This window comes from Hypomesus nipponensis, chromosome 23, assembly GCF_054491055.1.
Source record: "Hypomesus nipponensis isolate SF chromosome 23, ASM5449105v1, whole genome shotgun sequence".
Taxonomy (NCBI): domain Eukaryota; kingdom Metazoa; phylum Chordata; class Actinopteri; order Osmeriformes; family Osmeridae; genus Hypomesus; species Hypomesus nipponensis.
In genome coordinates this window covers 20,349,342-20,375,000 of record NC_140383.1, presented here as the reverse complement: position 1 = coordinate 20,375,000, position 25,659 = coordinate 20,349,342, and the positions used below count along the sequence as shown (strand labels likewise).

At 47.2% G+C, this 25,659-nt stretch overlaps 1 protein-coding gene and 2 long non-coding RNA genes across 3 annotated transcripts; all 3 read left to right on the top strand.

Annotated features, from left to right (window-relative positions):
• Positions 1-48: 48 nt before the first annotated feature.
• Positions 49-1,279, top strand: LOC146234529 (uncharacterized). The gene is made up of 3 exons (XR_014741544.1): positions 49-178; positions 505-633; positions 1,108-1,279. It is a non-coding gene; the product is annotated as an uncharacterized LOC146234529 (long non-coding RNA).
• Positions 1,280-7,068: 5,789 nt separating this feature from the next.
• LOC146234528 (uncharacterized) lies at positions 7,069-8,517 on the top strand. Its single transcript, XR_014741541.1, has 3 exons — positions 7,069-7,426; positions 7,743-7,871; positions 8,346-8,517. It is a non-coding gene; the product is annotated as an uncharacterized LOC146234528 (long non-coding RNA).
• A 1,557-nt stretch (positions 8,518-10,074) lies between these two features.
• On the top strand, positions 10,075-13,312 carry LOC146234527 (uncharacterized). The gene is made up of 4 exons (XM_084688117.1): positions 10,075-10,791; positions 11,038-11,741; positions 12,498-12,594; positions 12,896-13,312. Exons 1-4 carry the CDS (start codon positions 10,092-10,094, stop codon positions 13,027-13,029), a joined length of 1,635 nt encoding a protein of 544 aa, XP_084544243.1. The 5' UTR covers positions 10,075-10,091; the 3' UTR covers positions 13,030-13,312.
• Positions 13,313-25,659: the final 12,347 nt, after the last annotated feature.

Here is a 25,659-nt window from a genome sequence, read left to right as displayed (position 1 = left end):
AAATGATAATAATTCATCCTAAGAAGTAACATATGTCAGTGATGAAAGAAAATGCTTCGTAGGCAAAGAAACTTTTCATTTTATAGAAGTGATTTCTTAATTTGTCATCCTTACCAAGTGCAAAAACATGGATGACATCTCAAAACATAAAAGACTAGCATTGAGGAGTAAACAGAAGGTAAGGCTGGTCATCTTGAAGTAGCTACAACGATTCAAACACGAAAATATTTGGTTCTCTAGATTACTGAGAATAATTTCTTTATTTATTGTGAGTCTAAAAGTTGTGTTTGACACTGACCTGACCTAGTCATATTTCATAATTCCAAGTTATATTTCCTCATCAAAAGATAACAAAAGTTCTGTTCGAGGCACCTCTCTCTCTCTCTTGTCGTGTTTCACTGCTAATTGTAACCTCAACTCCACCTACCGCACCTTGTTTGTGTGCACGTGTGTTTACATGGTGTGTGTGTGTGTGTGTGTGTGTGTGTGTGTGTGTGTGTCCAGCCTGCGTGTCTCCGTGACACAACTGCCTCCCAGTTGCCCCTGCCACCCTGTTGGTCAGAGCCTGGACTGAAGTTTCCTCCCCTGCAGCCCCATGACAGGAAGTCTCAAGAACAGCAGGACCTCCTCCAGGTAAGAACAGCTGCCTGTAGAAACTCTACACATTTGATAATATATTCAATGAGCACACTCATTTGATCCAAAATGACGCTAATAGTATTTGCATAAAGTAAGTGCAGCAGATCATCCAGAATCAGAAGTGTAGTGTAGTTGAACAGTATTTCAGTGGTTACAGCCAGGGAATGGCATCTGATTTTGACCAGATAGTGTAACTTTAACATCAATACAATATTATATAATTCTGATAAAAGTGTTAGTGCTTTGGAAAAACATGCCTCACCCATGTGGCACAGAATGACCAATTTAAGAGTTTAATCTATGCCTGTGGGACTTATCAGAGCTTCTTCTGATCGTGAGCAGTGTCACTCTATGGACCAGTAGGTTGGGAGAGGAAGTTGAGGACGCATACAATACAAGTATGTCAGTATGGTGATGTAACATCCACCTTTGCCATTAATAATGTTGTTGCCTCCTCAATGCACTAAGGCCGGCCGCAAAACCAAGGCTGGCAGGAAGGCTGCAGGATCGGACAAAGCTGGAGGGGCTAACAAGGGGCCCCAGGCAGAGTCCTGGAGGATTGATGTGGGCACTGGAGGCCGTACGCCAGCTGCTGAACAAGGTTCACACCTGGCCCGGAAACTGGCAGGACCAGGCAGGATGGTGAGTAAAAGGCCCTCATCCCCTCACTGGGTACTACAGACACCAACTACTCCCCTCAACCCAATCAACCTCGTCTCCAACTCTGATAACTTCTCTGTTACGATGCCTTGCTAAGCATTTGTCTTGCCTGCAGGTGATTGGTGGTGCATGTGTGAAGATGCCTCCCATGTCCCAGACCAGCTACTGTGAGTATTGGTTTATTCATGTATCAAAAGTACAACATTCATGATTGAATGATCCCTTTTTATCAAGAGAGGGATCCACCAATCACACTGTGACTCTCCTCTACATGTAGGTGTTCTTCCACCAATAAGACCATCAGCCTCTGTGCCACTCAGCCAAGAGGAACCCAAGACCCTAAAGTGCAGGTCCACACCAGATGATGGGGAGAGAACAAACTTCTCTCTACCTCCACCTTCATCTCCACCCACATCACCTCCGTCTCCACCTCTGACTACACGCCGACCTCAGGCTCAGTCTCCACCGTCTTCACCTCCCACCCTGGATGACCCAGTGACCCGGGAGACCACGCCCCAGTCTCTGTTTGAAGCTATTATGTCCCATTCGTAAGTGTCCCTGTTAACGTCCTCTTTAGGCTACTGCCCTGATGAACACAATGTTACAATGTGTCGTTAGTTGTCATTGTACTGTAGAGAGAGTGTGACAAATGTGTTCTTTTTCTTCTTACAGTCAATGGAGACTCATCAAAACGGTCCTGTTGAGAAAGGTAGATAAGATGTTTATTTTCTAACACAATATTTTTTTACTCAGCTTGACAATAACTATGTGTATCTGTACTGCGATTTAACGTCCTCCCCCTTTTTTTACGCTGCCTTTCTCTCTTTTCTCTCTGCGCCCTGTTTCTCTCTCTCTCTCTCTCTCTCTCTCTCTCTCTCTCTCTCTCTCTCTCTCAGAACAAGAACATAGCTGAGCTGGAGAAGCATTTAGAGGAGATGATGGAGTGGGTTCTCCATGTGGTCAATGAGGGAGTGCTGCCCGCCATGGCCCTTTACCAGGTCCATCACCTCAACCAAGACCTGCTGTGTGCCGCTTCCTCCCACAGCAACTGTGTCTCCATGAGCAGCAGATCTTCTTTGGCAGATCTGCTGTCTCCAGTCCGCTCTGGGGTGTTGAGTGAGAAGGTATGTTTCATCCCTGTGGCTTCTCCAGACCTCTGGAGGGAGAGTTCATCCTCTCGTCAGTCCCAGGTCCGGGCCTCTTCTCAGGGCTCAGACCAACCTGACATCCCCCAGGGTGTTCTGAGAAGCAGGAGGAGCAGCAGCAGTAGCCAGGGAGAGCTGCTGGGAAACATGGTCCAGGGAAGGGAGGAGAAGGAGGCTTGCACACTCTCGTGTCAGGAAAGCCTCCCTCTCTACACCCAGCAGGAGGAGTGCAGCTCTGCCAGCAAGGAGCAGGAGGAAGAGAACCAGCAGAAGGAGACCACTCCTTTCTCCTCTAAGTCAGCCACTAGGAGCCCTAGTCCCAGGAGTGAGGCAAACAGTGTTGCTAGTTGCCACGACCTTAACCTCACTGCTCAGAAAATGCTGGACACGGTTGTGCAGATGGCACACTCGGCCTCCAGATCAGTCACTGATGACGAAGACTGCGAAAGTGACGATGGCTCCTCTGTCTCGTCCTTCGACCAGGCAGAGTACGACCTGGACCGCCTGCTGGTGTCCCAAAGCACGGGTACGAGGGTGTTGCAGGCGAGGATCGACTGCTTCTCCGATGAGCTGATTATTCACATATATAATCTGCTCCCGGAGACACAGATGGGACGTTTTCCCTCGGCATGCCGCTGTCACTCCCAGCCCAACGTCCAGAACTGGGAGGTAAAGCAGTGCTTGGATTGGGAGCTCTTCAGGCCTCTGATGTACAACTTCCTCCACTTGGCATTCAAACAACTGATGGAGAACTTCCTTGGCCTGGTCATCTTTCTTCCGGACGAACGTGTCCCGATGAAAGATCACCTTAAATGGATGTGGAAGGAGGACAGGGCTGACTCCGACAGCAATGCATCCTTAGATGACGGTGACAGCAGCGACTCGTCTCTGGACTGGTCCATCAAGTTTCCGCCGGGCCCCAGCCAAGGGATTGTTGGTAGAAACATCTCACAGAGCACACCGCGGCCATCTTCCTCTGCCAGCCAGGACCAGAGGGGGGCACTAGAGGCCATATCTGAGGTGTTAACCTTAAAGGTGGGAGATGTCCTTCACTGTACCTGCAATGACCCAGGAAAAGCCATGGCCATGGTCAACAAAGGTAGAGACATTTTTTACTCAATCACTATATTGACCCCGAAGGGAATTCAGGAGTTCAGGCAACTAGTAACACTGTGTAACTGGAGTTGTAAGTGATACAGTACTGCTGAATGACAGTGTAGGTATAGTTAATAACTCTAATATTAATGTTAGCGATCAAAGTCAATCACTGTTTAAAGGAAAGTATAGGAAATAGCTATAATAATAATAGGATACTTAACAGTGTGAGTGTGTTTTGTTGTGCTAGGCCTTGATGCTGAGGCCATGGCCAGGCTGGCGGATCTCCTTAGGAGCTCCTCTTCTGAAGCCACTGACGAGGAAGGGACAACAGGAAGTCCCAACCCAGGGTTGAGTTTAGGTTTCACCAACCAGGAAGTTTGCCAGTCGGAGAATGCTGATATCATTGTCCCCAACAACGAAGAAATGTCAGATTGCCTGACCAAGGCCATCAACGTTGCCAGGGAAATGAATATCGAGGAAGATGGGAAGGATGATGGAGCTTCTGGTTTCTCTAAGCAGGTCCAGGAGCTTTCCTGGTTGCCTCCTGCTGTGTGGGATGTTACCGTCCGTTTTCAAACAGGTTGTGAGGAGAAGGAGAATGCTCAGGACTCTGCTGGCTTGGAAAAGGCCAATGGAAGCTCCTGCTTCAGAAGAAATGGGAGGATAGATGACGGATCTGAGCTTTCTGACGATAGCTCCTCATCCGCCTCCACCTCCCGGTTCTGCCACTCCTCCTCTTCCTCCACCTCTGATTTATCCTCCTCCACCTCCTGGTTTTGTCACTCCTCCTCTTCCTCCACCTCAGATTTATCCTCCTCTTTGCACTCCCAAACCTCCAACAGCTCCTCCATCTCCAGGAGCTCCATGGCTCTGGACCCCTGCCCAGATGGGGACAATCTGGACCATCTAAGAAAGACCAAACCCTCCGGCCTCCAAAGATGGTTCACCTTGGTAAGCTGAAAACAACTCCACACACACTGGCACTGGGTAGACCTGACCTGAACGCAATCTAGGACAAGAAAGGGTTCAAAGTATGCATTTGTAGAATACATTATGTATGAGTAGTAAAGAGTAGATGTAGTTATTTAGCAGATTTCTTTATTCAAAGCCACACACACGGAGGATTTGAACCTCTGACATCTTGATCCACAGCCAAATGCTCTACCACATAGCTACAACCATGCCACGACATTAGATAGATAGTTACAGTTAATGTCGTTCAGTCAAGACACTGACATATCAGATTTGAGCATGTATTGATAACCATAGACATGGAAATAGGTTTGACTTTGGCAGTGTATGTATCTAGGAGACCCAGTCCCTACCTTAGCGAGCAGCATTAACGAGCAACATACATACATAGAATATGAGGCAGGAAGCAAATAGAGATATAATCCCCCTGATGGATAGAACATACAGACAACAAGGGGGAGAAGGGGAGGGTGGAGGTTGGCAGCAGCACAGATCATACAGCAACCAGGGGTGAGTGTGTGTGTGTATCTGCGCAGCCTTTGAATGCCGCTTAATCGGACGTAGCTCAATGGGCTTGAGCAGGCTAACACAGGTGTAGGTAATGAGCGGATGACGCGCGCTGCCAGAGTGCCATGCCTGAACTAGACTTTGCTCATTTATTTCCTGTCAACAAAATGTAAAATACTTAATCATTTTAAGGAATTATGTTTGTCTTTGGTCTCACTTCCATCCCAGATGAGAAAGAAGACCAATGCTGTCACCAAGGTCACACATAGTTCTGCTGCCAAAGGACAGAAGAAGACCAACTCAGTTACTCCCCTCAACTGTGGAAGTGAGATCATGATATATTTTTATGATATATTGTCAGATCATTTTTGTTCATTTAGGCTTTCCCACTTTAGTTGGCTCTCCCACCATTTCACACACACACACACACACACACACACACACACACACACACACACACACACACACAGAGAGAGAGAGAGAGACACACACACTCATACTCTTTTCAAGTAAATGGACAGTGCTGGTTGTGTGACATCATCTCCTGTTGTGTGATGGTGTTCCCTGTCCAGGCCCAGATCCTGCTGAGTCCTCCAGCGTAGAGAAACAGAAGAAGAAGAAGAAGAAGTCCATTAAAGGATTCTTCCGCAGGATCTCTGCAGCTCTTTCCAAGGCGTTCTGTTGTAGCTGCGAGACTCACCAGTAGAGGCAGCCGCTTGCTTCCTGACCTGACTTCGGAGACAGAGAGGATCTGTCACTTCAACAACCACCGTAGCCATTTCCCACTCTGAAATGCATAACAGAGCTATTCATAATTTTAGTAATAATAAATATTTCCCTTGTAATTGCAAAGCTGTTTGTGTTAAGGCTTGTGACATCTCCATATCAGGACTGCAGCCACGCAGAGGCTAATTATTGTGTGGCACAATAAAAGTACACAGACACTTTACTTCTGTATAAAACTGAAGGTGAAGAAACGTTTTAAATAAAGTCACATATTACAATTGAATTAACATATCCATGAAGATACATATACATTTGTCTCAATGTCCTCATGTATGCTTCAGAAAATAACATTGATAACAGATAACCTTATGAGAACTGGGACTTAGGAAGTAGAATAGCTGAACACTGTGCCCACACCGAGTAGTGCCCCAGATCAAATCAAATGTATTTGTATAGCCCTTTATACACGCAAGCATGTCACAGAGGGCTTCACATACGCCCATAGAACTGCCCCTCAACCAACCTAAACCCTCAAGGAAGACAAGGAAAAACTCGTACCACCCCTAGGGAGAGGAGGGGTGTCAAATAGGAAGTGAAATGTGAGGAAGAGGGGGGACAGAGAGGATGGGATAAGAGAGACAGTAAAATGGAGACAGAGGGACGGGAAGCATTTGCTAACGAAGGGAGAACAATTGGTAGGGGTGGGGGTGGTGGGGTTTGGAAGGGGTGCAGGGTGCTCGAGCACCTGTCCAGATTTAGACAGCATACAAATCTTAGCATGTCCACCTAGTGTCTAAGTTGTTGACAACTGATACAGCTGGTGATGAAGCAACCAGTTCTACCAATGCCTGGCACTGGAGAGGGGCAGGAGACCACAACTGGTTAACATACACGCATGCACACACACACAAACACACACACACACACACACACACACACACATACAACCTAAACCGGAACTTTCCTGCAGTGGACAATGATTGATCCAGGGCTGTGTGGGAGGGACTTTTGGTTGTCCTCCACCATTCGCAGCAGAGGGGCTGAACATTCTAGGGTCTGGTGGTCATGCCAAATCGAGTAACAGTAATGGGCTCTCAATTATAATGTGATAACCAATGAGATCCGCTGATGAGATTGCCATGCAACCCGTGCATGTAGCGTGCGTGTGTCAATAAAGCTTCACTCTTTATATTTTAACAGCAAAGCTGATTCCTCACTGTGTGGTTAACGTGAAAGTAGCATTTACATTTAGTCATTTAGCATTTAGCAGACGCTCTTATCCAGAGCGACTTACAGTATGGTAGTTGGATAGCCCTGTGTAAAGGACGTAAAATCGCTGTACAACTCACACTGTTACACAACAACAATTTCCCTACCAATTTAGTTGAAAAACTTCAGTTTATTTAAACTTGCAATCGCACTTTTCTGTCGCATCGCTTTGGGAGAGACACCGCGCAGTCTGGACATTATGACGCATACAGAGATTGTGACGCACTTTAGCAAATGATAATAATTCATCCTAAGAAGTAAAATATGTCAGTGATGAAAGAAAATGCTTCGTAGGCAAAGAAACTTTTCATTTTATAGAAGTGATTTCTTAATTTGTCATCCTTACCAAGTGCAAAAACATGGATGACATCTCAAAACATAAAAGACTAGCATTGAGGAGTAAACAGAAGGTAAGGCTGGTCATCTTGAAGTAGCTACAACGATTCAAACACGAAAATATTTGGTTCTCTAGATTACTGAGAATAATTTCTTTATTTATTGTGAGTCTAAAAGTTGTGTTTGACACTGACCTGACCTAGTCATATTTCATAATTCCAAGTTATATTTCCTCATCAAAAGATAACAAAAGTTCTGTTCGAGGCACCTCTCTCTCTCTCTTGTCGTGTTTCACTGCTAATTGTAACCTCAACTCCACCTACCGCACCTTGTTTGTGTGCACGTGTGTTTACATGGTGTGTGTGTGTGTGTGTGTGTGTGTGTGTCCAGCCTGCGTGTCTCCGTGACACAACTGCCTCCCAGTTGCCCCTGCCACCCTGTTGGTCAGAGCCTGGACTGAAGTTTCCTCCCCTGCAGCCCCATGACAGGAAGTCTCAAGAACAGCAGGACCTCCTCCAGGTAAGAACAGCTGCCTGTAGAAACTCTACACATTTGATAATATATTCAATGAGCACACTCATTTGATCCAAAATGACGCTAATAGTATTTGCATAAAGTAAGTGCAGCAGATCATCCAGAATCAGAAGTGTAGTGTAGTTGAACAGTATTCCAGTGGTTACAGCCAGGGAATGGCATCTGATTTTGACCAGATAGTGTAACATTAACATCAATACAATATTATATAATTCTGATAAAAGTGTTAGTGCTTTGGAAAAACATGCCTCACCCATGTGGCACAGAATGACCAATTTAAGAGTTTAATCTATGCCTGTGGGACTTATCAGAGCTTCTTCTGATCGTGAGCAGTGTCACTCTATGGACCAGTAGGTTGGGAGAGGAAGTTGAGGACGCATACAATACAAGTATGTCAGTATGGTGATGTAACATCCACCTTTGCCATTAATAATGTTGTTGCCTCCTCAATGCACTAAGGCCGGCCGCAAAACCAAGGCTGGCAGGAAGGCTGCAGGATCGGACAAAGCTGGAGGGGCTAACAAGGGGCCCCAGGCAGAGTCCTGGAGGATTGATGTGGGCACTGGAGGCCGTACGCCAGCTGCTGAACAAGGTTCACACCTGGCCCGGAAACTGGCAGGACCAGGCAGGATGGTGAGTAAAAGGCCCTCATCCCCTCACTGGGTACTACAGACACCAACTACTCCCCTCAACCCAATCAACCTCGTCTCCAACTCTGATAACTTCTCTGTTACGATGCCTTGCTAAGCATTTGTCTTGCCTGCAGGTGATTGGTGGTGCATGTGTGAAGATGCCTCCCATGTCCCAGACCAGCTACTGTGAGTATTGGTTTATTCATGTATCAAAAGTACAACATTCATGATTGAATGATCCCTTTTTATCAAGAGAGGGATCCACCAATCACACTGTGACTCTCCTCTACATGTAGGTGTTCTTCCACCAATAAGACCATCAGCCTCTGTGCCACTCAGCCAAGAGGAACCCAAGACCCTAAAGTGCAGGTCCACACCAGATGATGGGGAGAGAACAAACTTCTCTCTACCTCCACCTTCATCTCCACCCACATCACCTCCGTCTCCACCTCTGACTACACGCCGACCTCAGGCTCAGTCTCCACCGTCTTCACCTCCCACCCTGGATGACCCAGTGACCCGGGAGACCACGCCCCAGTCTCTGTTTGAAGCTATTATGTCCCATTCGTAAGTGTCCCTGTTAACGTCCTCTTTAGGCTACTGCCCTGATGAACACAATGTTACAATGTGTCGTTAGTTGTCATTGTACTGTAGAGAGAGTGTGACAAATGTGTTCTTTTTCTTCTTACAGTCAATGGAGACTCATCAAAACGGTCCTGTTGAGAAAGGTAGATAAGATGTTTATTTTCTAACACAATATTTTTTTACTCAGCTTGACAATAACTATGTGTATCTGTACTGCGATTTAACGTCCTCCCCCTTTTTTTACGCTGCCTTTCTCTCTTTTCTCTCTGCGCCCTGTTTTTCTGTCTCTCTCTCTCTCTCTCTCTCTCTCTCTCTCTCTCTCTCTCTCTCTCTCTCTCAGAACAAGAACATAGCTGAGCTGGAGAAGCATTTAGAGGAGATGATGGAGTGGGTTCTCCATGTGGTCAATGAGGGAGTGCTGCCCGCCATGGCCCTTTACCAGGTCCATCACCTCAACCAAGACCTGCTGTGTGCCGCTTCCTCCCACAGCAACTGTGTCTCCATGAGCAGCAGATCTTCTTTGGCAGATCTGCTGTCTCCAGTCCGCTCTGGGGTGTTGAGTGAGAAGGTATGTTTCATCCCTGTGGCTTCTCCAGACCTCTGGAGGGAGAGTTCATCCTCTCGTCAGTCCCAGGTCCGGGCCTCTTCTCAGGGCTCAGACCAACCTGACATCCCCCAGGGTGTTCTGAGAAGCAGGAGGAGCAGCAGCAGTAGCCAGGGAGAGCTGCTGGGAAACATGGTCCAGGGAAGGGAGGAGAAGGAGGCTTGCACACTCTCGTGTCAGGAAAGCCTCCCTCTCTACACCCAGCAGGAGGAGTGCAGCTCTGCCAGCAAGGAGCAGGAGGAAGAGAACCAGCAGAAGGAGACCACTCCTTTCTCCTCTAAGTCAGCCACTAGGAGCCCTAGTCCCAGGAGTGAGGCAAACAGTGTTGCTAGTTGCCACAACCTTAACCTCACTGCTCAGAAAATGCTGGACACGGTTGTGCAGATGGCACACTCGGCCTCCAGATCAGTCACTGATGACGAAGACTGCGAAAGTGACGATGGCTCCTCTGTCTCGTCCTTCGACCAGGCAGAGTACGACCTGGACCGCCTGCTGGTGTCCCAAAGCACGGGTACGAGGGTGTTGCAGGCGAGGATCGACTGCTTCTCCGATGAGCTGATTATTCACATATATAATCTGCTCCCGGAGACACAGATGGGACGTTTTCCCTCGGCATGCCGCTGTCACTCCCAGCCCAACGTCCAGAACTGGGAGGCAAAGCAGTGCTTGGATTGGGAGCTCTTCAGGCCTCTGATGTACAACTTCCTCCACTTGGCATTCAAACAACTGATGGAGAACTTCCTTGGCCTGGTCATCTTTCTTCCGGACGAACGTGTCCCGATGAAAGATCACCTTAAATGGATGTGGAAGGAGGACAGGGCTGACTCCGACAGCAATGCATCCTTAGATGACGGTGACAGCAGCGACTCGTCTCTGGACTGGTCCATCAAGTTTCCGCCGGGCCCCAGCCAAGGGATTGTTGGTAGAAACATCTCACAGAGCACACCGCGGCCATCTTCCTCTGCCAGCCAGGACCAGAGGGGGGCACTAGAGGCCATATCTGAGGTGTTAACCTTAAAGGTGGGAGATGTCCTTCACTGTACCTGCAATGACCCAGGAAAAGCCATGGCCATGGTCAACAAAGGTAGAGACATTTTTTACTCAATCACTATATTGACCCCGAAGGGAATTCAGGAGTTCAGGCAACTAGTAACACTGTGTAACTGGAGTTGTAAGTGATACAGTACTGCTGAATGACAGTGTAGGTATAGTTAATAACTCTAATATTAATGTTAGCGATCAAAGTCAATCACTGTTTAAAGGAAAGTATAGGAAATAGCTATAATAATAATAGGATACTTAACAGTGTGAGTGTGTTTTGTTGTGCTAGGCCTTGATGCTGAGGCCATGGCCAGGCTGGCGGATCTCCTTAGGAGCTCCTCTTCTGAAGCCACTGACGAGGAAGGGACAACAGGAAGTCCCAACCCAGGGTTGAGTTTAGGTTTCACCAACCAGGAAGTTTGCCAGTCGGAGAATGCTGATATCATTGTCCCCAACAACGAAGAAATGTCAGATTGCCTGACCAAGGCCATCAACGTTGCCAGGGAAATGAATATCGAGGAAGATGGGAAGGATGATGGAGCTTCTGGTTTCTCTAAGCAGGTCCAGGAGCTTTCCTGGTTGCCTCCTGCTGTGTGGGATGTTACCGTCCGTTTTCAAACAGGTTGTGAGGAGAAGGAGAATGCTCAGGACTCTGCTGGCTTGGAAAAGGCCAATGGAAGCTCCTGCTTCAGAAGAAATGGGAGGATAGATGACGGATCTGAGCTTTCTGACGATAGCTCCTCATCCGCCTCCACCTCCCGGTTCTGCCACTCCTCCTCTTCCTCCACCTCTGATTTATCCTCCTCCACCTCCTGGTTTTGTCACTCCTCCTCTTCCTCCACCTCAGATTTATCCTCCTCTTTGCACTCCCAAACCTCCAACAGCTCCTCCATCTCCAGGAGCTCCATGGCTCTGGACCCCTGCCCAGATGGGGACAATCTGGACCATCTAAGAAAGACCAAACCCTCCGGCCTCCAAAGATGGTTCACCTTGGTAAGCTGAAAACAACTCCACACACACTGGCACTGGGTAGACCTGACCTGAACGCAATCTAGGACAAGAAAGGGTTCAAAGTATGCATTTGTAGAATACATTATGTATGAGTAGTAAAGAGTAGATGTAGTTATTTAGCAGATTTCTTTATTCAAAGCCACACACACGGAGGATTTGAACCTCTGACATCTTGATCCACAGCCAAATGCTCTACCACATAGCTACAACCATGCCACGACATTAGATAGATAGTTACAGTTAATGTCGTTCAGTCAAGACACTGACATATCAGATTTGAGCATGTATTGATAACCATAGACATGGAAATAGGTTTGACTTTGGCAGTGTATGTATCTAGGAGACCCAGTCCCTACCTTAGCGAGCAGCATTAACGAGCAACATACATACATAGAATATGAGGCAGGAAGCAAATAGAGATATAATCCCCCTGATAGATAGAACATACAGACAACAAGGGGGAGAAGGGGAGGGTGGAGGTTGGCAGCAGCACAGATCATACAGCAACCAGGGGTGAGTGTGTGTGTGTATCTGCGCAGCCTTTGAATGCCGCTTAATCGGACGTAGCTCAATGGGCTTGAGCAGGCTAACACAGGTGTAGGTAATAAGCGGATGACGCGCGCTGCCAGAGTGCCACGCCTGAACTAGACTTTGCTCATTTATTTCCTGTTAACAAAATGTAAAACACTTAATCATTTTAAGGAATTATGTTTGTCTTTGGTCTCACTTCCATCCCAGATGAGAAAGAAGACCAATGCTGTCACCAAGGTCACACAGAGTTCTGCTGCCAAAGGACAGAAGAAGACCAACTCAGTTACTCCCCTCAACTGTGGAAGTGAGATCATGATATATTGTCATGATATACTGTCAGATCATTTTTGTTCATTTAGGCTTTCCCACTTCAGTTGGCTCTCCCACCATTTCACACACACACACGCACACACACACACACAAACACACACACGAACGCACACACACACACACACATACACAGAGAGAGAGAGAGAGAGAGAGAGAGAGAGAGAGAGAGAGAGAGAGAGAGAGAGAGAGACACACACTCATACTCTTTTCAAGTAAATGGACAGTGCTGGTTGTGTGACATCATCTCCTGTTGTGTGATGGTGTTCCCTGTCCAGGCCCAGATCCTGCTGAGTCCTCCAGCGTAGAGAAACAGAAGAAGAAGAAGAAGAAGTCCATTAAAGGATTCTTCCGCAGGATCTCTGCAGCTCTTTCCAAGGCGTTCTGTTGTAGCTGCGAGACTCACCAGTAGAGGCAGCCGCTTGCTTCCTGACCTGACTTCGGAGACAGAGAGGATCTGTCACTTCAACAACCACCGTAGCCATTTCCCACTCTGAAATGCATAACAGAGCTATTCATAATTTTAGTAATAATAAATATTTCCCTTGTAATTGCAAAGCTGTTTGTGTTAAGGCTTGTGACATCTCCATATCAGGACTGCAGCCACGCAGAGGCTAATTATTGTGTGGCACAATAAAAGTACACAGACACTTTACTTCTGTATAAAACTGAAGGTGAAGAAACGTTTTAAATAAAGTCACATATTACAATTGAATTAACATATCCATGAAGATACATATACATTTGTCTCAATGTCCTCATGTATGCTTCAGAAAATAACATTGATAACAGATAACCTTATGAGAACTGGGACTTAGGAAGTAGAATAGCTGAACACTGTGCCCACACCGAGTAGTGCCCCAGATCAAATCAAATGTATTTGTATAGCCCTTTATACACGCAAGCATGTCACAGAGGGCTTCACATACGCCCATAGAACTGCCCCTCAACCAACCTAAACCCTCAAGGAAGACAAGGAAAAACTTGTACCACCCCTGGGGAGAGGAGGGGTGTCAAATAGGAAGTGAAATGTGAGGAAGAGGGGGGACAGAGAGGATGGGATAAGAGAGACAGTAAAATGGAGACAGAGGGACGGGAAGCATTTGCTAACGAAGGGAGAACAATTGGTAGGGGTGGGGGTGGTGGGGTTTGGAAGGGGTGCAGGGTGCTCGAGCACCTGTCCAGATTTAGACAGCATACAAATCTTAGCATGTCCACCTAGTGTCTAAGTTGTTGACAACTGATACAGCTGGTGATGAAGCAACCAGTTCTACCAATGCCTGGCACTGGAGAGGGGCAGGAGACCACAACTGGTTAACATACACGCATGCACACACACACAAACACACACACACACACACACACACACACACATACAACCTAAACCGGAACTTTCCTGCAGTGGACAATGATTGATCCAGGGCTGTGTGGGAGGGACTTTTGGTTGTCCTCCACCATTCGCAGCAGAGGTGCTGAACATTCTAGGGTCTGGTGGTCATGCCAAATCGAGTAACAGTAATGGGCTCTCAATTATAATGTGATAACCAATGAGATCCGCTGATGAGATTGCCATGCAACCCGTGCATGTAGCGTGCGTGTGTCAATAAAGCTTCACTCTTTATATTTTAACAGCAAAGCTGATTCCTCACTGTGTGGTTAACGTGAAAGTAGCATTTACATTTAGTCATTTAGCATTTAGCAGACGCTCTTATCCAGAGCGACTTACAGTATGGTAGTTGGATAGCCCTGGGTAAAGGACGTAGAATCGCTGTACAACTCACACTGTTACACAACAACAATTTCCCTACCAATTTAGTTGAAAAACTTCAGTTTATTTAAACTTGCAATCGCACTTTTCTGTCGCATCGCTTTGGGAGAGACACCGCGCAGTCTGGACATTATGACGCATACAGAGATTGTGACGCACTTTAGCAAATGATAATAATTCATCCTAAGAAGTAAAATATGTCAGTGATGAAAGAAAATGCTTCGTAGGCAAAGAAACTTTTCATTTTATAGAAGTGATTTCTTAATTTGTCATCCTTACCAAGTGCAAAAACATGGATGACATCTCAAAACATAAAAGACTAGAATTGAGGAGTAAACAGAAGGTAAGGCTGGTCATCTTGAAGTAGCTACAACGATTCAAACACGAAAATATTTGGTTCTCTAGATTACTGAGAATAATTTCTTTATTTATTGTGAGTCTAAAAGTTGTGTTTGACACTGACCTGACCTAGTCATATTTCATAATTCCAAGTTATATTTCCTCATCAAAAGATAACAAAAGTTCTGTTCGAGGCACCTCTCTCTCTCTCTTGTCGTGTTTCACTGCTAATTGTAACCTCAACTCCACCTACCGCACCTTGTTTGTGTGCACGTGTGTTTACATGGTGTGTGTGTGTGTGTGTCCAGCCTGCGTGTCTCCGTGACACAACTGCCTCCCAGTTGCCCCTGCCACCCTGTTGGTCAGAGCCTGGACTGAAGTTTCCTCCCCTGCAGCCCCATGACAGGAAGTCTCAAGAACAGCAGGACCTCCTCCAGGTAAGAACAGCTGCCTGTAGAAACTCTACACATTTGATAATATATTCAATGAGCACACTCATTTGATCCAAAATGACGCTAATAGTATTTGCATAAAGTAAGTGCAGCAGATCATCCAGAATCAGAAGTGTAGTGTAGTTGAACAGTATTCCAGTGGTTACAGCCAGGGAATGGCATCTGATTTTGACCAGATAGTGTAACATTAACATCAATACAATATTATATAATTCTGATAAAAGTGTTAGTGCTTTGGAAAAACATGCCTCACCCATGTGGCACAGAATGACCAATTTAAGAGTTTAATCTATGCCTGTGGGACTTATCAGAGCTTCTTCTGATCGTGAGCAGTGTCACTCTATGGACCAGTAGGTTGGGAGAGGAAGTTGAGGACGCATACAATACAAGTATGTCAGTATGGTGATGTAACATCCACCTTTGCCATTAATAATGTTGTTGCCTCCTCAATGCACTAAGGCCGGCCGCAAAACCAAGGCTGGCAGGAAGGCTGCAGGATCGGACAAAGCTGGAGGGGCTAACAAGGGGCCCCAGGCAGAGTCCTGGAGGATTGATGTGGGCACTGGAGGCCGTACGCCAGCTGCTGAACAAGGTTCACACCTGGCCTGGAAACTGGCAGGACCAGGCAGGATGGTGAGTAAAAGGCCCTCATCCCCTCACTGGGTACTACAGACACCAACTACTCCCCTCAACCCAATCGACCTCGTCTCCAACTCTGATAACTTGTCTGTTACGATGCCTTGCTAAGCATTTGTCTTGCCTGCAGGTGATTGGTGGTGCATGTGTGAAGATGCCTCCCATGTCCCAGACCAGCTACTGTGAGTATTGGTTTATTCATGTATCAAAAGTACAACATTCATGATTGAATGATCCCTTTTTATCAAGAGAGGGATCCACCAATCACACTGTGACTCTCCTCTACATGTAGGTGTTCTTCCACCAATAAGACCATCAGCCTCTGTGCCACTCAGCCAAGAGGAACCCAAGACCCTAAAGTGCAGGTCCACACCAGATGATGGGGAGAGAACAAACTTCTCTCTACCTCCACCTTCATCTCCACCCACATCACCTCCGTCTCCACCTCTGACTACACGCCGACCTCAGGCTCAGTCTCCACCGTCTTCACCTCCCACCCTGGATGACCCAGTGACCCGGGAGACCACGCCCCAGTCTCTGTTTGAAGCTATTATGTCCCATTCGTAAGTGTCCCTGTTAACGTCCTCTTTAGGCTACTGCCCTGATGAACACAATGTTACAATGTGTCGTTAGTTGTCATTGTACTGTAGAGAGAGTGTGACAAATGTGTTCTTTTTCTTCTTACAGTCAATGGAGACTCATCAAAACGGTCCTGTTGAGAAAGGTAGATAAGATGTTTATTTTCTAACACAATATTTTTTTACTCAGCTTGACAATAACTATGTGTATCTGTACTGCGATTTAACGTCCTCCCCCTTTTTTTACGCTGCCTTTCTCTCTTTCTCTCTGCGCCCTGTTTTTCTCTCTCTCTCTCTCTCTCTCTCTCTCTCTCTCTCTCTCTCTCTCTCTCTCTCTCTCTCAGAACAAGAACATAGCTGAGCTGGAGAAGCATTTAGAGGAGATGATGGAGTGGGTTCTCCATGTGGTCAATGAGGGAGTGCTGCCCGCCATGGCCCTTTACCAGGTCCATCACCTCAACCACGACCTGCTGTGTGCCGCTTCCTCCCACAGCAACTGTGTCTCCATGAGCAGCAGATCTTCTTTGGCAGATCTGCTGTCTCCAGTCCGCTCTGGGGTGTTGAGTGAGAAGGTATGTTTCATCCCTGTGGCTTCTCCAGACCTCAGGAGGGAGAGTTCATCCTCTCGTCAGTCCCAGGTCCGGGCCTCTTCTCAGGGCTCAGACCAACCTGACATCCCCCAGGGTGTTCTGAGAAGCAGGAGGAGCAGCAGCAGTAGCCAGGGAGAGCTGCTGGGAAACATGGTCCAGGGAAGGGAGGAGAAGGAGGCTTGCACACTCTCGTGTCAGGAAAGCCTCCCTCTCTACACCCAGCAGGAGGAGTGCAGCTCTGCCAGCAAGGAGCAGGAGGAAGAGAACCTGCAGAAGGAGACCACTCCTTTCTCCTCTAAGTCAGCCACTAGGAGCCCTAGTCCCAGGAGTGAGGCAAACAGTGTTGCTAGTAGCCACGACCTTAACCTCACTGCTCAGAAAATGCTGGACACGGTTGTGCAGATGGCACACTCGGCCTCCAGATCAATCACTGATGACGAAGACTGCGAAAGTGACGATGGCTCTTCTGTCTCGTCCTTCGACCAGGCAGAGTACGACCTGGACCGCCTGCTGGTGTCCCAAAGCACGGGTACGAGGGTGTTGCAGGCGAGGATCGACTGCTTCTCCGATGAGCTGATTATTCACATATATAATCTGCTCCCGGAGACACAGATGGGACGTTTTCCCTCGGCATGCCGCTGTCACTCCCAGCCCAACGTCCAGAACTGGGAGGCAAAGCAATGCTTGGATTGGGAGCTCTTCAGGCCTCTGATGTACAACTTCCTCCACTTGGCATTCAAACAACTAATGGAGAACTTCCTTGGCCTGGTCATCTTTCTTCCGGACGAACGTGTCCCGATGAACGATCACCTTAAATGGATGTGGAAGGAGGACAGGGCTGACTCCGACAGCAATGCATCCTTAGATGACGGTGACAGCAGCGACTCGTCTCTGGACTGGTCCATCAAGTTTCCGCCGGGCCCCAGCCAAGGGATTGTTGGTAGAAACATCTCACAGAGCACACCGCGGCCATCTTCCTCTGCCAGCCAGGACCAGAGGGGGGCACTAGAGGCCATATCTGAGGTGTTAACCGTAAAGGTGGGAGATGTCCTTCACTGTACCTGCAATGACCCAGGAAAAGCCATGGCCATGGTCAACAAAGGTAGAGACATTTTTTACTCAATCACTATATTGACCCCGAAGGGAATTCAGGAGTTCAGGCAACTAGTAACACTGTGTAACTGGAGTTGTAAGTGATACAGTACTGCTGAATGACAGTGTAGGTATAGTTAATAACTCTAACATTAATGTTAGCGATCAAAGTCAATCACTGTTTAAGGGAAAGTATAGGAAATAGCTATAATAATAATAGGATACTTAACAGTGTGAGTGTGTTTTGTTGTGCTAGGCCTTGATGCTGAGGCCATGGCCAGGCTGGCGGATCTCCTTAGGAGCTCCTCTTCTGAAGCCACTGACGAGGAAGGGACAACAGGAAGTCCCAACCCAGGGTTGAGTTTAGGTTTCACCAACCAGGAAGTTTGCCAGTCGGAGAATGCTGATATCATTGTCCCCAACAACGAAGAAATGTCAGATTGCCTGACCAAGGCCATCAACGTTGCCAGGGAAATGAATATCGAGGAAGATGGGAAGGATGATGGAGCTTCTGGTTTCTCTAAGCAGGTCCAGGAGCTTTCCTGGTTGCCTCCTGCTGTGTGGGATGTTACCATCCGTTTTCAAACAGGTTGTGAGGAGAAGGAGAATGCTCAGGACTCTGCTGGCTTGGAAAAGGCCAATGGAAGCTCCTGCTTCAGAAGAAATGGGAGGATAGATGACGGATCTGAGCTTTCTGACGATAGCTCCTCATCCGCCTCCACCTCCCGGTTCTGCCACTCCTCCTCTTCCTCCACCTCTGATTTATCCTCCTCCACCTCCTGGTTTTGTCACTCCTCCTCTTCCTCCACCTCAGATTTATCCTCCTCTTTGCACTCCCAAACCTCCAACAGCTCCTCCATCTCCAGGAGCTCCATGGCTCTGGACCCCTGCCCAGATGGGGACAATCTGGACCATCTAAGAAAGACCAAACCCTCCGGCCTCCAAAGATGGTTCACCTTGGTAAGCTGAAAACAACTCCACACACACTGGCACTGGGTATACCTGACCTGAACGCAATCTAGGACAAGAAAGGGTTCAAAGTATGCATTTGTAGAATACATTATGTATGAGTAGTAAAGAGTAGATGTAGTTATTTAGCAGATTTCTTTATTCAAAGCCACACACACGGAGGATTTGAACCTCTGACATCTTGATCCACAGCCAAATGCTCTACCACATAGCTACACCCATGCCACCACATTAGATAGATAGTTACAGTTAATGTCGTTCAGTCAAGACACTGACATATCAGATTTGAGCATGTATTGATAACCATAGACATGGAAATAGGTTTGACTTTGGCAGTGTATGTATCTAGGAGACCCAGTCCCTACCTTAGCGAGCAGCATTAACGAGCAACATACATACATAGAATATGAGGCAGGGAGCAAATAGAGATATAATCCCCCTGATGGATAGAACATACAGACAACAAGGGGGAGAAGGGGAGGGTGGAGGTTGGCAGCAGCACAGATCATACAGCAACCAGGGGTGAGTGTGTGTGTGTATCTGCGCAGCCTTTGAATGCCGCTTAATCGGACGTAGCTCAATGGGCTTGAGCAGGCTAACACAGGTGTAGGTAATAAGCGGATGACGCGCGCTGCCAGAGTGCCACGCCTGAACTAGACTTTGCTCATTTATTTCCTGTTAACAAAATGTAAAACACTTAATCATTTTAAGGAATTATGTTTGTCTTTGGTCTCACTTCCATCCCAGATGAGAAAGAAGACCAATGCTGTCACCAAGGTCACACAGAGTTCTGCTGCCAAAGGACAGAAGAAGACCAACTCAGTTACTCCCCTCAACTGTGGAAGTGAGATCATGATATATTTTCATGATATATTGTCAGATCATTTTTGTTCATTTAGGCTTTCCCACTTTAGTTGGCTCTCCCACCATTTCACACACACACACACACACACACACACACACACACACACACACACGCACACACACACACACACACACACACACACACACACACACACACACACACACACACACACACACACAGAGAGAGAGAGAGAGACACACACACTCATACTCTTTTCAAGTAAATGGACAGTGCTGGTTGTGTGACATCATCTCCTGTTGTGTGGTGGTGTTCCCTGTCCAGGCCCAGATCCTGCTGAGTCCTCCAGCGTAGAGAAACAGAAGAAGAAGAAGTCCATTAAAGGATTCTTCCGCAGGATCTCTGCAGCTCTTTCCAAGGCGTTCTGTTGTAGCTGCGAGACTCACCAGTAGAGGCAGCCGCTTGCTTCCTGACCTGACTTCGGAGACAGAGAGGATCTGTCACTTCAACAACCACCGTAGCCATTTCCCACTCTGAAATGCATAACAGAGCTATTCATAATTTTAGTAATAATAAATATTTCCCTTGTAATTGCAAAGCTGTTTGTGTTAAGGCTTGTGACATCTCCATATCAGGACTGCAGCCACGCAGAGGCTAATTATTGTGTGGCACAATAAAAGTACACAGACACTTTACTTCTGTATAAAACTGAAGGTGAAGAAACGTTTTAAATAAAGTCACATATTACAATTGAATTAACATATCCATGAAGATACATATACATTTGTCTCAATGTCCTCATGTATGCTTCAGAAAATAACATTGATAACAGATAACCTTATGAGAACTGGGACTTAGGAAGTAGAATAGCTGATCACTGTGCCCACACCGAGTAGTGCCCCAGATCAAATCAAATGTATTTGTATAGCCCTTTATACACGCAAGCATGTCACAGAGGGCTTCACATACGCCCATAGAACTGCCCCTCAACCAACCTAAACCCTCAAAGAAGACAAGGAAAAACTCGTACCACCCCTAGGGAGAGGAGGGGTGTCAAATAGGAAGTGAAATGTGAGGAAGAGGGGGGACAGAGAGGATGGGATAAGAGAGACAGTAAAATGGAGACAGAGGGACGGGAAGCATTTGCTAACGAAGGGAGAACAATTGGTAGGGGTGGGGGTGGTGGGGTTTGGAAGGGGTGCAGGGTGCTCGAGCACCTGTCCAGATTTAGACAGCATACAAATCTTAGCATGTCCACCTAGTGTCTAAGTTGTTGACAACTGATACAGCTGGCAACCAGTTCTACCAATGCCTGGCACTGGAGAGGGGCAGGAGACCACAACTGGTTAACATACACGCATGCACACACACACAAACACACACACACACACACACACACACATACAACCTAAACTGGAACTTTCCTGCAGTGGACAATGATTGATCCAGGGCTGTGTGGGAGGGACTTTTGGTTGTCCTCCACCATTCGCAGCAGAGGGGCTGAACATTCTAGGGTCTGGTGGTCATGCCAAATCGAGTAACAGTAATGGGCTCTCAATTATAATGTGATAACCAATGAGATCCGCTGATGAGATTGCCATGCAACCCGTGCATGTAGCGTGCGTGTGTCAATAAAGCTTCACTCTTTATATTTTAACAGCAAAGCTGATTCCTCACTGTGTGGTTAACGTGAAAGTAGCATTTACATTTAGTCATTTAGCATTTAGCAGACGCTCTTATCCAGAGCGACTTACAGTATGGTAGTTGGATAGCCCTGGGTAAAGGACGTAGAATCGCTGTACAACTCACACTGTTACACAACAACAATTTCCCTACCAATTTAGTTGAAAAACTTCAGTTTATTTAAACTTGCAATCGCACTTTTCTGTCGCATCGCTTTGGGAGAGATACCGCGCAGTCTGGACATTATGACGCATACAGAGATTGTGACGCACTTTAGCAAATGATAATAATTCATCCTAAGAAGTAAAATATGTCAGTGATGAAAGAAAATGCTTCGTAGGCAAAGAAACTTTTCATTTTATAGAAGTGATTTCTTAATTTGTCATCCTTACCAAGAGCAAAAACATGGATGACATCTCAAAACATAAAAGACTAGAATTGAGGAGTAAACAGAAGGTAAGGCTGGTCATCTTGAAGTAGCTACAACGATTCAAACACGAAAATATTTGGTTCTCTAGATTACTGAGAATAATTTCTTTATTTATTGTGAGTCTAAAAGTTGTGTTTGACACTGACCTGACCTAGTCATATTTCATAATTCCAAGTTATATTTCCTCATCAAAAGATAACAAAAGTTCTGTTCGAGGCACCTCTCTCTCTCTCTTGTCGTGTTACACTGCTAATTGTAACCTCAACTCCACCTACCGCACCTTGTTTGTGTGCACGTGTGTTTACATGGTGTGTGTGTGTGTGTGTGTGTGTGTGTGTGTCCAGCCTGCGTGTCTCCGTGACACAACTGCCTCCCAGTTGCCCCTGCCACCCTGTTGGTCAGAGCCTGGACTGAAGTTTCCTCCCCTGCAGCCCCATGACAGGAAGTCCCCAGAACAGCAGGACCTCCTCCAGGTAAGAACAGCTGCCTGTAGAAACTCTACACATTTGATAATATATTCAATGAGCACACGCATTTGATCCAAAATGACGCTAATAGTATTTGCATAAAGTAAGTGCAGCAGATCATCCAGAATCAGAAGTGTAGTGTAGTTGAACAGTATTCCAGTGGTTACAGCCAGGGAATGGCATCTGATTTTGACCAGATAGTGTAACATTAACATCAATACAATATTATATAATTCTGATAAAAGTGTTAGTGCTTTGGAAAAACATGCCTCACCCATGTGGCACAGAATGACCAATTTAAGAGTTTAATCTATGCCTGTGGGACTTATCAGAGCTTCTTCTGATCGTGAGCAGTGTCACTCTATGGACCAGTAGGTTGGGAGAGGAAGTTGAGGACGCATACAATACAAGTATGTCAGTATGGTGATGTAACATCCACCTTTGCCATTAATAATGTTGTTGCCTCCTCAATGCACTAAGGCCGGCCGCAAAACCAAGGCTGGCAGGAAGGCTGCAGGATCGGACAAAGCTGGAGGGGCTAACAAGGGGCCCCAGGCAGAGTCCTGGAGGATTGATGTGGGCACTGGAGGCCGTACGCCAGCTGCTGAACGAGGTTCACACCTGGCCCGGAAACTGGCAGGACCAGGCAGGATGGTGAGTAAAAGGCCCTCATCCCCTCACTGGGTACTACAGACACAAACTACTCCCCTCAACTCAGTCTACCTCCACGTCTCCAACTCTGTTACGATGCCTTGCTAAGCATTTGTCTTGCCTGCAGGTGATTGGTGGTGCATGTGTGAAGATGCCTCCCATGTCCCAGACCAGCTACTGTGAGTATTGGTTTATTCATGTATCAAAAGTACAACATTCATGATTGAATGATCCCTTTTTATCAAGAGAGGGATCCACCAATCACACTGTGACTCTCCTCTACATGTAGGTGTTCTTCCACCAATAAGACCATCAGCCTCTGTGCCACTCAGCCAAGAGGAACCCAAGACCCTAAAGTGCAGGTCCACACCAGATGATGGGGAGAGAACAAACTTCTCTCTACCTCCACCTTCATCTCCACCCACATCACCTCCGTCTCCACCTCTGACTACACGCCGACCTCAGGCTCAGTCTCCACCGTCTTCACCTCCCACCCTGGATGACCCAGTGACCCGGGAGACCACGCCCCAGTCTCTGTTTGAAGCTATTATGTCCCATTCGTAAGTGTCCCTGTTAACGTCCTCTTTAGGCTACTGCCCTGATGAACACAATGTTACAATGTGTCGTTAGTTGTCATTGTACTGTAGAGAGAGTGTGACAAATGTGTTCTTTTTCTTCTTACAGTCAATGGAGACTCATCAAAACGGTCCTGTTGAGAAAGGTAGATAAGATGTTTATTTTCTAACACAATATTTTTTTACTCAGCTTGACAATAACTATGTGTATCTGTACTGCGATTTAACGTCCTCCCCCTTTTTTTACGCTGCCTTTCTCTCTTTTCTCTCTGCGCCCTGTTTTTCTGTCTCTCTCTCTCTCTCTCTCTCTCTCTCTCTCTCTCAGAACAAGAACATAGCTGAGCTGGAGAAGCATTTAGAGGAGATGATGGAGTGGGTTCTCCATGTGGTCAATGAGGGAGTGCTGCCCGCCATGGCCCTTTACCAGGTCCATCACCTCAACCAAGACCTGCTGTGTGCCACTTCCTCCCACAGCAACTGTGTCTCCATGAGCAGCAGATCTTCTTTGGCAGATCTGCTGTCTCCAGTCCGCTCTGGGGTGTTGAGTGAGAAGGTATGTTTCATCCCTGTGGCTTCTCCAGACCTCTGGAGGGAGAGTTCATCCTCTCGTCAGTCCCAGGTCCGGGCCTCTTCTCAGGGCTCAGACCAACCTGACATCCCCCAGGGTGTTCTGAGAAGCAGGAGGAGCAGCAGCAGTAGCCAGGGAGAGCTGCTGGGAAACATGGTCCAGGGAAGGGAGGAGAAGGAGGCTTGCACACCCTTGTGTCAGGAAAGCCTCCCTCTCTACACCCAGCAGGAGGAGTGCAGCTCTGCCAGCAAGGAGCAGGAGGAAGAGAACCAGCAGAATGAGACCACTCCTTTCTCCTCTAAGTCAGCCACTAGGAGCCCTAGTCCCAGGAGTGAGGCAAACAGTGTTGCTAGTTGCCACGACCTTAACCTCACTGCTCAGAAAATGCTGGACACGGTTGTGCAGATGGCACACTCGGCCTCCAGATCAGTCACTGATGACGAAGACTGCGAAAGTGACGATGGCTCCTCTGTCTCGTCCTTCGACCAGGCAGAGTACGACCTGGACCGCCTGCTGGTGTCCCAAAGCACGGGTACGAGGGTGTTGCAGGCGAGGATCGACTGCTTCTCCGATGAGCTGATTATTCACATATATAATCTGCTCCCGGAGACACAGATGGGACGTTTTCCCTCGGCATGCCGCTGTCACTCCCAGCCCAACGTCCAGAACTGGGAGGCAAAGCAGTGCTTGGATTGGGATCTCTTCAGGCCTCTGATGTACAACTTCCTCCACTTGGCATTCAAACAACTGATGGAGAACTTCCTTGGCCTGGTCATCTTTCTTCCGGACGAACGTGTCCCGATGAAAGATCACCTTAAATGGATGTGGAAGGAGGACAGGGCTGACTCCGACAGCAATGCATCCTTAGATGACGGTGACAGCAGCGACTCGTCTCTGGACTGGTCCATCAAGTTTCCGCCGGGCCCCAGCCAAGGGATTGTTGGTAGAAACATCTCACAGAGCACACCGCGGCCATCTTCCTCTGCCAGCCAGGACCAGAGGGGGGCACTAGAGGCCATATCTGAGGTGTTAACCGTAAAGGTGGGAGATGTCCTTCACTGTACCTGCAATGACCCAGGAAAAGCCATGGCCATGGTCAACAAAGGTAGAGACATTTTTTACTCAATCACTATATTGACCCCGAAGGGAATTCAGGTGTTCAGGCAACTAGTAACACTGTGTAACTGGAGTTGTAAGTGATACAGTACTGCTGAATGACAGTGTAGGTATAGTTAATAACTCTAATATTAATGTTAGCGATCAAAGTCAATCACTGTTTAAAGGAAAGTATAGGAAATAGCTATAATAATAATAGGATACTTAACAGTGTGAGTGTGTTTTGTTGTGCTAGGCCTTGATGCTGAGGCCATGGCCAGGCTGGCGGATCTCCTTAGGAGCTCCTTTTCTGAAGCCACTGACGA